Here is a 16220-nt window from a genome sequence, read left to right as displayed (position 1 = left end):
ACTCTATCCTTCCCAGTCCATTCTTCCAATCCATAGGTTCTTTAATTTTACTTATCTCCTTACTTAGTAAGGATTTATTCATCAGCTATTTCAAAAGAGTACTTCATAGCAGGCTCCTCTTCTTTCCCTGCGCCCACCACATCTGCCCTCAGCCCTCCTTCTCCCCACTCTCTTCCCAGCTGCTAAGAGCAGGGTTAGAAAAGGAAATGAATGAAGCGGATACAAAAAACTCCCCGCATCTTAAGTTTTTCTCTGCCTAACTCAGTGTTGTTTTATGGTTCCAACAATGAACCAAATAAAAGGTGCTCTGTAAATTGTAGAGTGCTCTGCAAATGTAAAGTACGATATAGTCACCCTACCTTTGCATGCCCCAGGCTTCAACTGAGTTATTCTGTGAAAGACAGCAAAGGTGTTCCAAGTAGAGAACGCCACGTTTGTGTTCGGAGTGAGAAGAGTAAGGAAGAGTAATGCCCCAAATAATATGAGTTTGGCTCGGGAAACGTCTACTTGTCATTACTGCCTAAAAACCTAGCTTAAAACTTCATCAGGACGTGAGCCAGTAAGACAGGGCGATAATGGTTATCAGCCTGAAAACCCCCAATTTAAAACTCTCTCTAGGAATGCTCCCCTCCCCCCAGCTCCCTGGAGGTTTTAAGTTCTTGCAAATGTCGTCCCCGACTTTCACAGGGCCCCCGCCCTGCGCCCTCCCTTCCTGACCTCTCCGCTTCCTGGTGGCCCCAGCCCTCGGACCCCCGCCCCGCCCGCCGGCGGAGGACTACAAGTCCCGGCGTGCCACGCGCCCACCCGGCCGGCTGCACCGGGGCTGGGCGCGTGGCGGCTGCCGAGCTCTGCGCGGGGGAAAGCCTCCCGGCGCCGGCCATGCGGGGAGGTAAGTGATACGCTCATGCTGCGAGGGCACTGGGAACGCGGCCACTCTCTCCCCTCTCCAGGATGAAAGGAAACGAAGAAAACCACAATAAAAACCTCCCTGCCCTCCCTCGTCTCTGCTGTGTGTCCGGTGCTCCTGCAGCTTGTTGCACCCACGAGCGTGGAATCTGTCACCCCGGAGTGGAACTGGGGGCAGAAGCGTGTCTGGCCCCGCAGAGAGCTGCGGCTCGCCCGGGCTGCGGGGCAGAGCTCGCAGGATGGGACCGGGTGGTGGCCCGGCTCGGCTGCGCGCCCAGCGAGCGCCACACCCCCACACTCCCTCCTTTCCACAGACGGGCTCCCCGGGGGAGCCCCCAAACTCAAAGACGAACGGTTTCTTCTTGAAAGTCTTAGTCAGAAACTTTTCCCTCTTGTCGCCGGTGCCACCAGCGAGTCATTTGTCTATCGGACGGCGCCGTTCGTCCAAGAGGCGTCCTGGCGTCCCCTCTCCTGCCCTCAGTCTAGCCCCACCGCTCGCTCTCCAGGCCGCTCTTCCCTCTCCCGTGAGACGCCCTTAGGGACGCGGTGAGCTCGGCCCTGCCCTCCGGCGACTTCTCGAGATTTCTTCTGCAGCCACGTGGACCCAGGTCTGCACTCTGCGATGTGGGCTGGACACTCCTTAGGGCCGATTCCCTGACGGGAGGCAGGGCGAGTGATTCCTTTGGGACAGCGCTGGTTCCCGGGGTGGGCGCTGGGGTTGGGGGGAAATGAGTGCTGATCAATAAAAGAAGCCTGATCAGAGGCACCGGTTTCCCGCCCTTGCTGACTCATCTCCCCTCCTGAGCCCATTCCCAAGTGTGCCTGAAAGTTCTGCTTAAGAATCCCAACAAGGGGATCTCCCAAGTTATTCTAGCACATCCCATAATATCCTGGATCAGAAGATCTTGTTTGTCTGCATCTCTCTCACCCTATACTTAACACACTACACACACGCGCCAATAAAAACACACTGTGCACACGACACACTCTACACACTACACACGCCACAAACACAGACCAGACACATTACACACAGCATACTCATTACATTCATCACATAAACATACGTTACATGCACACACTTCGTTTATGCTACAGGCTACATACACATACCATATACAACATACATACACATCATTTTTATTAGCAGAGAAGAGGGTTAAATCAGTTTGTTGGAGAGAGTGAGGAGGAAGTGGGTGAGTACTAGTATATATACTTATACCCACAAATGTCAATTTATTCCAAAGTTAGAAACTAGCTGATAAGTGAAACCTGTTGTTGTAAAATGGAATCGATTTCCTACATCACCTTCTGAAACCCTTACCCTTATCTAACAGGCAAACTTTTGGTCACAGCGGGGGAGAGAGAAGGAGATGTCCTCTGTGTAGGAAGAAAATCTTGGAGAAACTTCACAGAAACCTTTCTCCTGTAGGGGTGTCTAAGGAATAGTTAGGTGTAACTACATTTTCTTTGCCTCTCCTTTCAAGATTCAGAGCTGAACTGATTTTGTTCTCAGCAATGGCATGACAGTGCTGTTGAGACACCTTCCTCCCCCTATCCCCAGGACTCACAGCCCAGCCCATTTGAATTAAGTTGGAGCACATTTCTGGAATTTCAGATCAAGTCCCAAAGCATTATGAAATCTGTTGGTGAAAGAGCTCTCTATCTCCAGGAGAGTTCATCACTTTGATTGGTGGTGATAAGACTCACCTGTTTGACCAGACTCAAAAAATGGTCGTCAAAAATAAATGAACACTTAGAATTTGTTCCTAAATTATTGTTGTTGTTGTTGTTGTTGTTGTTATTAAAATTTGTCCCTAAATTATTGTTTGCTTTTTCAAAGGACCAATGGTGAAGATGGGCAGAGAGAGCATTTGAAATCTCTCTCAGTGATGATCTTTCACGAAGTTGAACGTTTCTAATACCATTCTTGGAATAAATAAGAGAAAAACTTTTGACTTTGAAATTCAGGTTGCAAATGTAGATTATAGTTTCTGATCTTCTTCTAGGGCCCTTAAAAATTAGTAAAGAAAAAGGAGACCTGTCGCTTTCTCCTCAATTCTTCCTGAATTCTACACAGTCTTATAGCAACAGATGATTTTTTTTTTCTAGGATACTTCTTGGGAACCTGTATTGTCTGCCCTATCTTGAGTGGTTTAGTTGACATCTTGACCTAAAAGTGTCCAAATATTGATTGTTGTTTATTTCGATGACAGCTATGCATGCTTCCTGTGTATCTATGACATATTTGTGGAATGGAAATGTTTCCCTTCAGCAGTGGTTCCCAGCCAAGCAAAGGAACTGTGAGATTGACCAGGGTAGTTTAAAAGATCATGCCTAGTCTGTCTATGCCACCTTCCCATGTCCTGAATGGTAGGAGATACTATGAATTTGGGGGTTGGCACAGTATCTTTTTTCATATGTAACTAATATAGGACCCAGTGCTCATAGATAGTGTTAGTTAAATTTGTTGAATTACGCTTTGTGTGCAACTGAGATAAACAATTAAGATTAAACCTCCCAGAACTAATTGTTTTTATAGAATGAGATTTGTTTCATTTTGAATTTTGGCTGACTTCATCTGGTAGGTTGAATGACAAAATAAAAGAATGTAGGTGTTCTCAAAAGATCTGGTCATCTACCTTTCATCCTCTGAAATATGTTAGTTCCTGCATAAGGAAGAAAAGGATTTTCTGCTGGGCAGTGCTTTCCTTATTCTTAAAGAGATTACTTAAAAGCCAGCCCTGGGAACTTTGTCCATGAGTCTGTTAGGAAGAAAGAGTAACACAGGACTGCAGCTTCTGAATATTCACTGGTTATAGCCAATAGTGCTAGGTTCTTTCTCTTATTTTCTCTTGTTTTTCTCTCCCATGGGGGAGAAAAATAGTTTTCAAAACATGACATCCCTGCTCAGAACAACAGCAAGGGTCTATCATGCAGCAACAATGAAGGGGAGGGAGAAAATAAGAGGCTATCGATACCGCTTGTTTTTCTTTACAAGACAGATGTGGGGAGAATTCTGCAGTTCTTGGACTCCTGATTCATTCACTTCCACTAATTGTGCTGAAGGTAGTTAGCAAAAGTGAACAGGCACACTGTAGCTTTAAAAAGTCAGCCATGAACCAGAAGGCAGTTGGTGCAGCTTGTGTGTGATTCCTAACGTCATGTTGGCTGAGAGCCAGCCTGGTTTTATTTCACTGTGTCAAATTGTACCTCCTTATTGAATTCCTTTGCCAGCCTACTTTGTGAAAGAAAACATTGGGGTTTCTTTGGCTGTTCTTGATAAGCCTATAAAAAATGACATGTTTTAGTTGCTTCTAGGTAGGTTTTCTTTTTACTCTTCCACAAAAAAAGAAAATAATAATAATAATAATAATAAGACAATGTAGTGTGGTGTTACAGAGTATCATTGTGAGTGTTTTGTTTTGTTTTTTTCTGAGATGCTTAGAAAATGGTGAATGTATAACAGTTTCCAACTGAAGTGAAATCATTTTGGCATGGAGCAGCAGCACTATCTTCTGTCTACTCTGTAACGGTGTGTGAATGTATGTTAATATCTATATGTATATTAAATGTTGGATTTCTCTGTGAATGATCTAAGTGGTTTAGCAACTGGAAGTTTGTGTGTGTGCGTGTGCGCGTGTGTGTATGTGTGTATATCAGGAGTGAAGATTATCCCACACTTAACAGTATTATTTGCTAATCATCTACTTCTCGAACAGTGATAAAATCTTGTGAATATACTAAATGATGCACTTGTCATGTCAGAGTAATCCCTAGAGAAGGAGTGCCGAAGTATAAAGTAATTTGAGAGGAAATGTATTTAATTTATGGCTTCAGCTGTAGAACAAGCACGTTTCAGAACTAGTTTTTTAAAGCAGTTTTGTTCATAGCTTTTTCATCTTGCTAATTACATATTAATTGTGGAGGGTTTTTATTTTTTCACAGCCCTCATCCTACTAAATAAAAAGACAAAGTGATGGATGCTACTATATCTCCTTGGATGTTTTGGTGATTTTCATATAAATCTAATGAGCTGCCTCCCCTCTCTTACACACATGCGCGCAGACACACACACACACACACACACACACACACACACACACACACATCAGCACCACCTTTCTGTGCTAAGGGCTATCTGACATTTTTGTGAGCTTCCAGCTTTACCACAGCATGGCCATCTCACAGACAGGTTTTGAGGCTTTCGTTGAGAATATGTGAGGTAGGGGAATACTTGCTGACAAAAGCTTTAAGTGCTCTTTTGCATTGCAATGAAAAAATAGAAGGTTTGTGAGTGGACAAAAAAAAATGCAATTAAAAAAAAAGAGAGGAAAAGAAAGAAATCATAGCCCGTGGTCTGAAGGGGCAGGAAAAGGGGGATTGTTTTTCTCGACTTTGACTCATTTATGAGTTGCAATGTCTTAAGTGAGAGCTTGGCACCCAGGGGAAGCTGTGCCAGTTCACACAGCACTTGTTTTGAACGAGGATTCAATTTCATTTGCAAATGCTTATTGTCAAGGCAGGGAGTGCCAGTACAGATGAAAGCACCCCAATCCGTCTCCTCTAGTTCTTTAGGTTTAATCACATCTCTCCAATCGCTGAGGGAACTGGAGGTTTAAACAAACATACGTGAACTGGTGTGAAGCTGTAAAAGGGACCATTATGTTTCCGATTCAGAATATATATTCTTCTCTCACTTTCTAAGAATTAAACACAAGCTTTTCTCCCTTATTGATTAGTTGCTGAAGTAAAGGAACCCTGCAGCCTTCCCATGCTATCTGTTGACATGGAAAACAAGGAAAATGGCTCTGTCGGTGTAAAAAAGTAAGTGAAACTGGCTTGTGAGTTCTGCTTCTGCAAACAACAGAGGGACTTGGTTTCTATTTTTATAGTTCTTGCTTATCTACTACAATACACTGTTTGGGGTTGATTTTGCGTGGTCTGCACTGGCCACCAGACTCCCTTCTCCCCCCGCCAACCCCAATTGCCTTTTTCTTTATTCCATTTCTAAGATGGAGATGACTCAGGCATCAAACTGTACATAAAGGGTTAGGGTGTCAGGCTTTGGAACAGGGACGGTGGAGGTTCTCAGCCCCGCATTCTGTATATTGAAACAAAACACTGAGCATACAGACTCTGCCTTCCAAGTTCATGGGCTACAAGGGTGGAGGCAGAACAGAGAATTTGAGTCTTTTTAAATAAAATCACCTCTATCAAAACTGAGACCTGTAGTAAAGGAAAGAAAAAAAGCTTTGGTTAGAATGTCCTACTAATTTTATGAACTGATCCTTGAATGTGAAACATTTTAGTACATAACATAGTGTTCTGTTTTCATGTCTGTTCTCACATTTGAAACTTTGTTTGTTGTGAGTTATATGCTTGATTCTTTTAAAAAGGATAATTTAATTGCATTATGTAGCATATTCTGAAACATGCTACGTATTTCAGGGGACCTCATAAGGTATCTGTGAGTATACGAAAAATATGTATATCCCTATTTAGATGTTATTTTGAGGCTATAACCACTTTGACTACCAGGAGAAAGTAAGTTCCCAAGACAGTGTTATCTGTTCCATTTTTCCATGTCATTTAGTTTAAAATTGCCCTCAACTTGAGCTTTGGAGAAAACTAATTAAATATAATCCATAGAAGTTATGATATCTAAATGAAGGAACTGTGCTACATGTTTGTGAGTAGAGGGTATATTTTGCTCTACAGCAAAGTTAGATTAACATAAACTTAATAAGATCTGCTTTTAAAGATTCTCATATAATATATATCAGTGCCATGCTGGCGTATGTCCCATTCTTGAAGTTTAGGTAAATGTAGGAGAAATAAAAGAGACAGATGCACTTTTTTTTTTCCTCCTGTATGAGTCTGATCAGTGCTTTCCAGTAAGTAGTACTTTGAACAGTGATGGAAGTGTTCTTCACTTGCACTGTCCAAAATGGTAGCCACTGGCCACATGTGGCTGTTTAAAAATTTGAAATGTGACTAGTATAACTGATTATATGAACTTTTAATTTTAAGCAATTTAAAAAGTTAAAAGCTTTATTGAGATATAATTGACATATAATAAACTGCATGTGTTTAAAGGATAAAATTTTTAAGTTTTGATATCTGTATACACCCATGGAACCATTACCACAATTATGATAACCCCCCAAATTTCCTCATAACCCTTTATAATCTCTCCCTCCTGTCCTTCCCTGCTACCATATCCCCAGGCAACCACTGATATGCTATCTGTCACTATAGATTAGTTTACTTTTTCTACAATTTTGTATAAATGGAATTAGTAAGAGTGTACATTTTTGAGCGGAGTGTGGGGGTGTGGTTTCTTTTATCCAGCATAATTAATTTGGGATTCACCCATGTTATAGCGTCTATCAATAGTTCATTACTTTTTATTACTGAGTAATATTTCATTGTATGGATATACAACAGTTCATCCACTTGCTGATAGACATTTGGGTTGTTTCCATTTTTTAGGTATTACAAATAAAGCTGCTTTGACCATTCGTGTACAGGTCTATGTGTGGACATATGCTTTCATTTTTCTTGAATATACAAGAATGGAATGGCTGGGCTATCTGACGGGTGTATATTTAACTTTTTAAGAAACTTACAAACTGTTTTCTCAACTGCTTGTCATTTACATTCCCACCAGCAGTGTGTAAACATTCCAGGTGTTCTATATCCTCATGAACTCGGTATGATCAATCTTTTTCATATTTGATATTATATTACGTATAGTTTGCATTTTCATTTCCCTAATGACTAAAGATGTTGAGCATCTTTTCATGTGCTTATTTGCCATCCATATATCTTTCTTAAGTAAAATATGGTCCAAATCTTTTGCCTTTTTATTGTGCTAGCTATTTATGTATTATTTTGTAGACAATTTTCATATATTCTGGATACAAGTCCCTTATAAACATGATTTGAAAATATTTTCTACTTGTATGTGATTTTATTCTCTCTACAGTGTCTTTCAAAATGTAGGAATTTTTAATTTCAATGAACTCCAGTTTATTTTTTATTCTATGAATAATGTTTATCTTTTTATTTATTTATTTATTTATTTATTTATTTATTTATTTATTTTTAAGATTTTTTTTTATTTATTTATTCGACAGAGATAGAGACAGCCAGCGAGAGAGGGAACACAAGCAGGGGGAGTGGGAGAGGAAGAAGCAGGCTCATAGCAGAAGAGCCTGATGTGGGGCTCGATCCCATAACGCCGGGATCACGCCCTGAGCCAAAGGCAGACGCCCAATCGCTGTGCCACCCAGGCTCCCCTATCTTTTTATTTTTTAAGATTTATTTATTTATTCAAGAGTTCGCACATGTGTGAGAGCAAAGTAGGGGAAGGGCATAGGGAGAGGGAGAGAAAATCTTAGGCTCCATGCCCAGGATGGCCCCACATGGGACTTGATCTCATGACCCTGAGATCATGACCTGAGCCAAAATCAAGAGTCAGATGCTTATCCAACTAAGCCAGCCAGGCACCACATGAATAGTGCTTTTAGTGTCATGTCTAAAAAATATTTGCCTAACCTAAGGTCACAAAGATTTACATTTTCTTAGATTTGGGACTGTGATTTTTGAGTTAATTTTTGTGTATGCTATGAGATAAGGATTAAATTAGTTTCTGGTGGTGGTGGTGGTGGTGGGGTTTTTTTGCCTATGAAGAGCCAGTTATTCCAGCACCATTTGTTGAAGTGTTCCTGCAACTTTGTTGAAAAATAATTGATTATATATGTGTGGATCTATTTCTGGACTTTTTTATTCCATTCATAATTTTGTATGTATTTATGTCAATGTAACATAGTTTTGATAACTATAGCTGTATAGGAAATCTTGAAATCAAGTAGTGTTATCTATCTAATTTTGTTCTTTTTCAGACTTGTTTTGTCTCTCCTAGGTTCTTTGCATTTCCAAATGATTTTTAGAATCAGTTTGTCAATTTCTACAAAAAAAAACACCTGCTGGTGCTTTGATGGCATTGCATTGAATTATAGATTAACTTAGGGAGAATTGATCTCTTAACAATATTGTATCTTCCAACCCATTAACACAGTATTTTTTTACTTAGGTCTTCTGTAATTTCTCAGTGATGTTTTATAGTTTTCCATCTGTAGGTCCTGCACATCTCTTGTCAGATATATCCCTACATAATTTTATAACTTCATGTTATTTTAAATGGTATTGCTTTTTAAATTTTAATATCCAATCATTTATTGATAGTGTATAGAAATACAATTGATTTTTGTATATTGACCTCATATTCTACAATCTTGATAAACTCATTTATTACTTCTAATAGCTTTTAGGTAGATTCCATTAGATATTTAACATAGATAATTATGGGGGCACCTGGGTGGCTCAGTTGGTTAAGCATCTGCCTCCGGCTCAGGTCATGATCTCAGGGTTCTGGGATCAAGCCCAGCATGGAGCTCCCTGCTCAGGGAGAAGCCTGCTTCTCCCTGTCCCTCTGCTGCTCCCCCTGCTTGTGCTCTCCTATTGTCTCTCTGTCAAATAAATAAATAAATCTTTAAAAAAAATAGGTAATTATGTTTTGTGAGTAAAGACAGTCTTTCTTCCTTCCCAATGTGAGTATATTTTATTTCTTTTACCGGCCTTATTGCACAGAATAGGACCTCCACTAACAAGTTACATAGAAGTGGTAAGATTAGACAGGCTAGTTTTGTTTTGTTAAGGAAAACATTTAGTCTTTTTTCTATCTTTGGTTTTCTATGTATAATATGTCTCTTTTTTGTCTGCTTTTAAAGATGTTTTTCTTTATCATTGATTTTAAAGCGATTTGATTATGAGACTTAGTATATAGTTTTCTCCATCTTTTTTGTGCTTGGAGTTTTGTTTTGTTTTTGTTTCTTGACTCTATGGGCTTGGTTTTCATCAAGTTTGGAAATTTTCCAGGCATTATTTTTTGGTTTCCCTCACTCCTCCTTTGGTGACTCCAGTTATGGTGTATTTGATCACTTGATATTGTGCCACGATTCACTAATGCCCTAGGTTTTCTTTCATTCTTTTTTCTCTGTGTTTCATTTTGGATAGTTTCTATTGTTTTGCCTTCAAGGTCACTAATCTTTCCTTCTGAAATGTATAATCTATTGTTACTCCCACTCAATGTGTTTTCCATTTCAGACGATGTAGTTTTCATCTCTAGAAGTTCAACTTGGGTCTTATTTTTGTACCTTGATATCTCTATTTAACATATTCAGTCTTTCCTCTTGCTTCTGAACATGTAAAGTACAGTCATTGTAACTGTTTCAGTGTCCCTGTCTACTATTTCTATCATTTCTCAGTCCATTTCAGTTGACTGATTTCTCAGTGAGAATGAGTTGTATTTTTCTACTTCTTTTCATACCTGGTAATTTTTGATTGAGTGTCAAATATTGTGAATTTTGCCTTGTTGGGTGCTGGATATTTTATAGGAATTATAAATATCCCTGATCTCTGTCCTGGATGCAGTTAGGTTACTTGGAAATAATTTGATCCTATTAAGTCTTGCTTTTAAGTTTTGTTAGGCAGGACTAGGGCTGCATTTAGTCTAAGGGTATTTTTCCCCTCTTACTGAGGCAAGACCCATCTTTGTACTCTAGCCAATGCTCATGAATTATGAGGTTTTCCTCCCTGGCAGATGGAGACAAACATTTTTCCCATCCCTGCATTATCCCTGAGGATTGTGCTCTCTAATTATTTGGGGTGGTTCTTTCCCCAGACTCAGTTAGTTTCCTCACATGTATGTGATAATCAGTGCTCTGCTGAGTACTTGAGGGAGGCCTCTGCAGATCTCCAGAGTTTTCATGCTGAGAGCTCTCTCCTCCCTAGTCTTTAGGACTGGCCTCTGTGCACAGCTTAAACTCTTTCTTCAGGCAGTAAGTGAATAGAACTTACCTTGCTTGTTTTCCATCCCTCAGGAATCACTGTCCTTTATTACCTATGTCCAGTGTCTTGAGTGCCATTCTTTCATATGTTTTTTCTACTTTTTTAATTATTTAGGCAGAAGGATAAATCTGGGCCTCATTACTCCATCTTGACCAGAAACAGAAGTTCCAGTTCATTAATACAACCACAAATGTCTAGTGACTAACCTAATGGACAGTGTAGAGTTCGATTTTAATAGAACCCCAAAAGGCACAAAACATAGGCTCTTATGGCTGTTTCTGAGATCTGCCAAAACTGGCACTTGTTTTGCTTTCATTTTATTTCCAGGCATGGAAAATATAGTTGCTTTACTAGGAAAAGTACTGTCACAAAGGGTCATTTCCAAAGAAGTCTAGGATAATAACCCTTATTCACTGGCCACATACTTGTGATCAGAGCTTTAGTTTTGCAAGGCTACTGTTTATGAAGTCCCTTCATATGTTTAGTACTTTTGTGTGAGACTTGTCAATCCTCACAACCATATTTTGAGGTATACATTTTTTATGGATGAAAAAACTAAAGCTCCAGGAGGTTAAAACCATATTATTAAAGAGGCATTTCACATGTTTTGTACTAAATTTTCTAAATCCATTGTGTATTTTATACTTTATATCTCAATTTGGATATAAAATTTTCATTGGAAATATTTGATCTGTGTTAGATTTCATAAGATTTATAGTTGAAAAATTAGAATCACATACCCAAATAATTCCAAAGTTAAAAATTCAAATAAATGAATGAAGTACCAAAAATATTATTTTTGTATTATACGCATATATATTGACACAACTGGTTCTTCTTTTTTAAGAGTGTTGATTTGACTTTGAAACAAATGCATATCAGTTTCAAAATGTCTGTCCAAGTTAAATAAATGTACTAAAACTTATACCAACTCAATATACTTAACATTGAATTCAAAGGGTGTTGTATAAATTTACAAGCAACTGTAAGTTTATCAGTGTCAATATATCATTTTTCAAATTTTTCTTAAAACTAATTTATTTAGAAAATGTAAAATTATTATTGTATACTACTATGGCTCTATTGTATACTCTGAAAAGTTTCAGTTTCAAATTTAATGCCTGTTTGGCCGGGTTGCAAATCAGCTTTTCCTTTTTTTTTTTTTTTCCTGAGGTATAAATTTAGTTCATTCACATGTAGTGTGATATCAATGAGAAAATATAATTTACTGTGCCATTTTGGGATCTTCATTGAAAATTTGGCAAGCACCCATTTGCTTTAATATTAAATCTTGAATTGGAACAATACAGTAGGTGTTTGTAAAATTCTTCTAGGACTTTTCCAACAAGCATTGGCAAAGAACACACATCATTATATTCCTTGTGTTCTATTTTTTTTTTTTTTCACAATTCCATCACCCTGGCATTGATCTGTAGCATTTGCAAATATATAACGAATGATTTAACAATGGTATCCATGACATTTCAAGAGTCTGCTTTAGAAAACTGAACATGAATATCATACAGTGGATGGAATAAAGCAATAAGGGAAACATCAGTCAGTTGTTTTAGAATTACATTAAACCCAGATTTTTTTTTAGTTAATATGGCTGAAGTACCATCCGTTAGAATAGAATTTAATTTTTTCATATCTAGCTGAAATTCTTCTTTGACAGATGTAAGAGACTTAAAAATATTTAAAGTTTGAGTTCAATTTTTCAGGCCATAAATTGACAATATTTCTTCATAAATTTGGAAGTTTTTTGAGACAAAGCATACTTCAAGTACTAATTGGTCAGTGTTTTTTATGTTGCACTATTCATCTAAAGCTAAAGAAAAGTAATTGTGTTTTTCAAATTTTGAACCAGTTGATCTTAGATGTTGTTAAAAGATTTTGTCTTCCTCAGGCAATTGTTGGGTGGCTTGACTGAAAAATCTTTCACTTTTTATGAAATACCTTTTTAGTCTTTTCTCGTAATAGCCTAAGAAAACTGAATATAACCAGATGTCTATGGAAAAATTGTTTTCTTTTTTGTGCAAGAATCCAAGCCATTTATAGCTATACAAATTTATAAGCTCAGATTCTGTTTGAAATCACTTCAAAACATTTTGTTGGACATTTAATTTTGAATTCAAGTGGCTAATGTCATTAATTCCTTTTTGATCATTGAGAAGAAAGTTACCAAATTTACTATATATTTGCTGAAAATGTCTCTTAATACTGTCCATTTTATTATCTTTACCATGTTTTTTACACAACAAACGAACAGCTTTTTCCTTTCGCTCTGCTCCAGCAAATTGCAATTGCTATTCATTGTGAAATTTCCAATATACTTTCAGCCAGCCTCCTTTTTTCTTTTTCTTTGTTTTTTCAGCCTCCTTTTTTCTTTACTGTTCTGGTTCAGTGCTAGTTTCGGCATCTCCTCTCAATTCTGCATCAGTAGTATGCTACCTTTTGAAACTTTAAAATTTATCCATACTTATTTTAACTAAAAAATATTTATTATAATTAAAATATTAAGAATGTCAAATTAATTACCCCATATGACATACAAAGAGATTCTCATAACTTGAGCTGTCCGCATCAAACACATTACAGTGTTATGTGGGTATGTAGTAAAACATCATTTGAACTGAGTCAATCAGTTGATACCAACTAGATTGGCCATGTATTTATGTATAATACTAGAGAGTACACATGCATCTGATAGGAGAACTTCAACAAATTAGCCTAGGTGATGCAGCAGTAAAAGTGAAATGTTGTCACTCCAAAACAATGGAGTTGTGTTTAACAGAAGCATATTTTATACCTGTTCAAGTTTTTACATTTAAATTTAAACTAATAAAAATTAAATACAATTAATAATTCAGTTCCTCAGTCAAATATTAAATGCCCGATAGCCACATAGGACTAGTAGCTACCATATTGCACAGGTATCTAGCCAGGTGAAGCTCTTGCACACCTGCACCAGGAGAAAGGTTACATGAATATGAAACTGAGGATAATGATTAGCTCAGGTCAGGGGAGTGAGGGGGAACAGATGTAGTTCCTGTCAAGATCCTAGCTTTTATTTTGCCTGGTGGGTTCATGGGTGTTTATTAAGTTTAAAAATAACTAACTAAATAACTAAGAGGGAGCCATTTTAATAGTTTGGACTATATCCCTCTAGACAGTTTGTATACAAATACTTTCTGTATCCATATGTATACGCATAGTCATATAAGAATATACACCTATATTCACATGAATTCAAAAATATACACCTACACACACAAGAATGTACACATGTATTCAAAGGACACATAAAATAAGCTTCTATTGAACAAGTGGAATTATAGTATTCTGTTTTTGTGGATTGTACATGCACAGATTTTGGATTAATCATAAACCTTGGTACATGACACTGTTATTATTGATCTATGTTTGGACGTGTTAGATCAATGTTAGAATTTTTACTAAATTCTAAAAAAAATTCTAGGTGTTTTACACGTATGTGCCTATCTGTACAAATCACAAGTATTCAATGTCAAATATGTATATTTTGCCAATCACTTAGTCTTAGTCTTACTCCCTTTTTCAACAGTTGGCCTTTTTTCCCTTCTTTTGTTTTCTTCTAGGATAGAGGAAGAACCAATGCTCCCACACAATAGATGCTTATAATAAGTTAGCAGCTTTTCAACAAGAAGCAGTTTATTTCTCTACCACCACGATGCCCCTCACCCCTCAGTGGGGAAGCTCTACTCCAATAGAAAACTGACAGTAGCAATGTTTAGCAAGGTCTGTCTTTCTTTCTTTCTTTCTTTCTTTCTTTCTTTCTTTCTTTCTTTCTTTCTTTCTAAAGATTTTATTTATTTGTTTGAGAGAGGGAGAGAGGGAGAGCTAATTAGTCAGGGGAGGGGAAAAGGGAAAAGCAAACTCCCCGCTGAGCAGGGAGCCCAATGCAGGACTCGATCCCAGAACCCTGAGATCATGACCGAAGCCAAAGGCTTGCTTATTAATCGACTGAGCCACAAAGGTGCCCAAGGACTTTCAAAAGAAGCTATTTCTTATTAATGTCATGTCTTTTCTTGCATCCATATCTCACCATATCCTCTGCCTTTGCAGTCAGTGTATGGTTTCATTTTGAAGAAAGACTTTTTTGTTAAATTTAGGACTAAAATTCCTTTTATAATTAGTAATGTGATACTTTTCTTTGTAATGGGTGCTATAAAGTTTTAAACTTGCTTTAATAGGGTAATACTAATTTTTGAGAGGCTGTTAACTATAGTAACTATTAAGCTAAGCATTAAGTTTTTGCCCATGTGAATTAGAGGGTTAGCAGGTGAATGGTAGAAGTAAAATATTAAGGTAGAGTGAGAAATTATTATTAGCACTGTTAGAATTTCAAAACTCTGGCCTTATTGTAGAATTATTAAAAAGACTTTTCATATAACGGTAATAACAATGGCTATTATTATTTAATCTCATTTAAAAAATCTAACAATGCTTATGTGTACAACAATCCACCAGTCAGGTCTCCATCTCTAAGGGAAGCAGTCACATTTAGGGTTAAATAAAGAACTTCATGGGATATAGGACACTTGGTTATTTGCCTGGAACCGTTGCCTGGCTCCTTAGCGAAGGAGGAAGAGGAAACTGATAGAAATAATTGCGTGCCTGATCACTGGCCTTCAGCTTTTGCTTATTTACTCCTAATCCTGTCCTTCTGTGGTGCTGCATAAACGATCAGCGGTCCTTAGATGTATGTTCTTTGAATGCAGTGAGGGAATTGTATCCAGCTGCTAGGTAGTTCCTGGGTACTCTCTCCCCATCAGGCCCCTCTCATCCGTTCTGTCGTCCTTTCCCAGACCCACAACCACACAGCTTGACTCTACCTGAATGCAGTGAATGATGGTTTCCACCATGCTGTTCTTTCCAGGAAACAGCAATCTGGAACAGGGGGTGATCATGATGGTAAGATACCACTATACTAAAAAGGAAATAAAACTCCCAAAACATTTTAAGTAGCTAAATAGGGAATGCCTCTTGATGGTTTGTCAGGAAGGAAGGAAGGAAGGAAGGAAGGAAGGAAGGAAGGAAGGAAAAGGAAAGAAAGAAAAAGAATAGGGAGGGAAGGGGAGGTAAACTGAGCCCATAATTCAAACTTGAAAAATAACCTTTCTAATCAGGATCTGTTGTTATAACTCTTCTGTAGGTATGTTTGGTGGGATAAGTTAGAGTGCTATGTGGTTTCTTGAATACAGATGATATATAGGAGTTAATGGTGATACTTGTAACTGGTACAATTTTATTTTTCTTAGTGAAGATAAAGTTCATTCCTTAATATTTTATAGTGATCTGTTCACTCTGATATATACTGTATTGGCTCAGGCAGCCATAACAAAATACCATGGACT

General features: G+C 38.0%; 1 protein-coding gene across 1 annotated transcript in view; it reads left to right on the top strand.

The window, feature by feature from the left end:
• The first annotated feature begins 815 nt into the window (after positions 1–815).
• SAMD13 (sterile alpha motif domain containing 13) overlaps positions 816–16220 on the top strand; it is a 39855-nt gene continuing 24450 nt past the window's right edge. The window contains exons 1-2 of the mRNA XM_040627100.1: positions 816–889; positions 5649–5733. Coding sequence (XP_040483034.1) covers positions 880–889; positions 5649–5733 — 95 coding nt within the window. The 5' untranslated portion in view covers positions 816–879. The remainder of the gene's footprint in view (positions 890–5648; positions 5734–16220) is intronic.

The sequence above is a fragment of the Ursus maritimus genome, unplaced genomic scaffold, assembly GCF_017311325.1.
Source record: "Ursus maritimus isolate PB19 unplaced genomic scaffold, ASM1731132v1 scaffold_12, whole genome shotgun sequence".
NCBI lineage: Eukaryota > Metazoa > Chordata > Mammalia > Carnivora > Ursidae > Ursus > Ursus maritimus.
The sequence above is the reverse complement of the archived record's forward strand: the minus strand, read 5'-3'. Positions and strand labels throughout refer to the sequence as shown.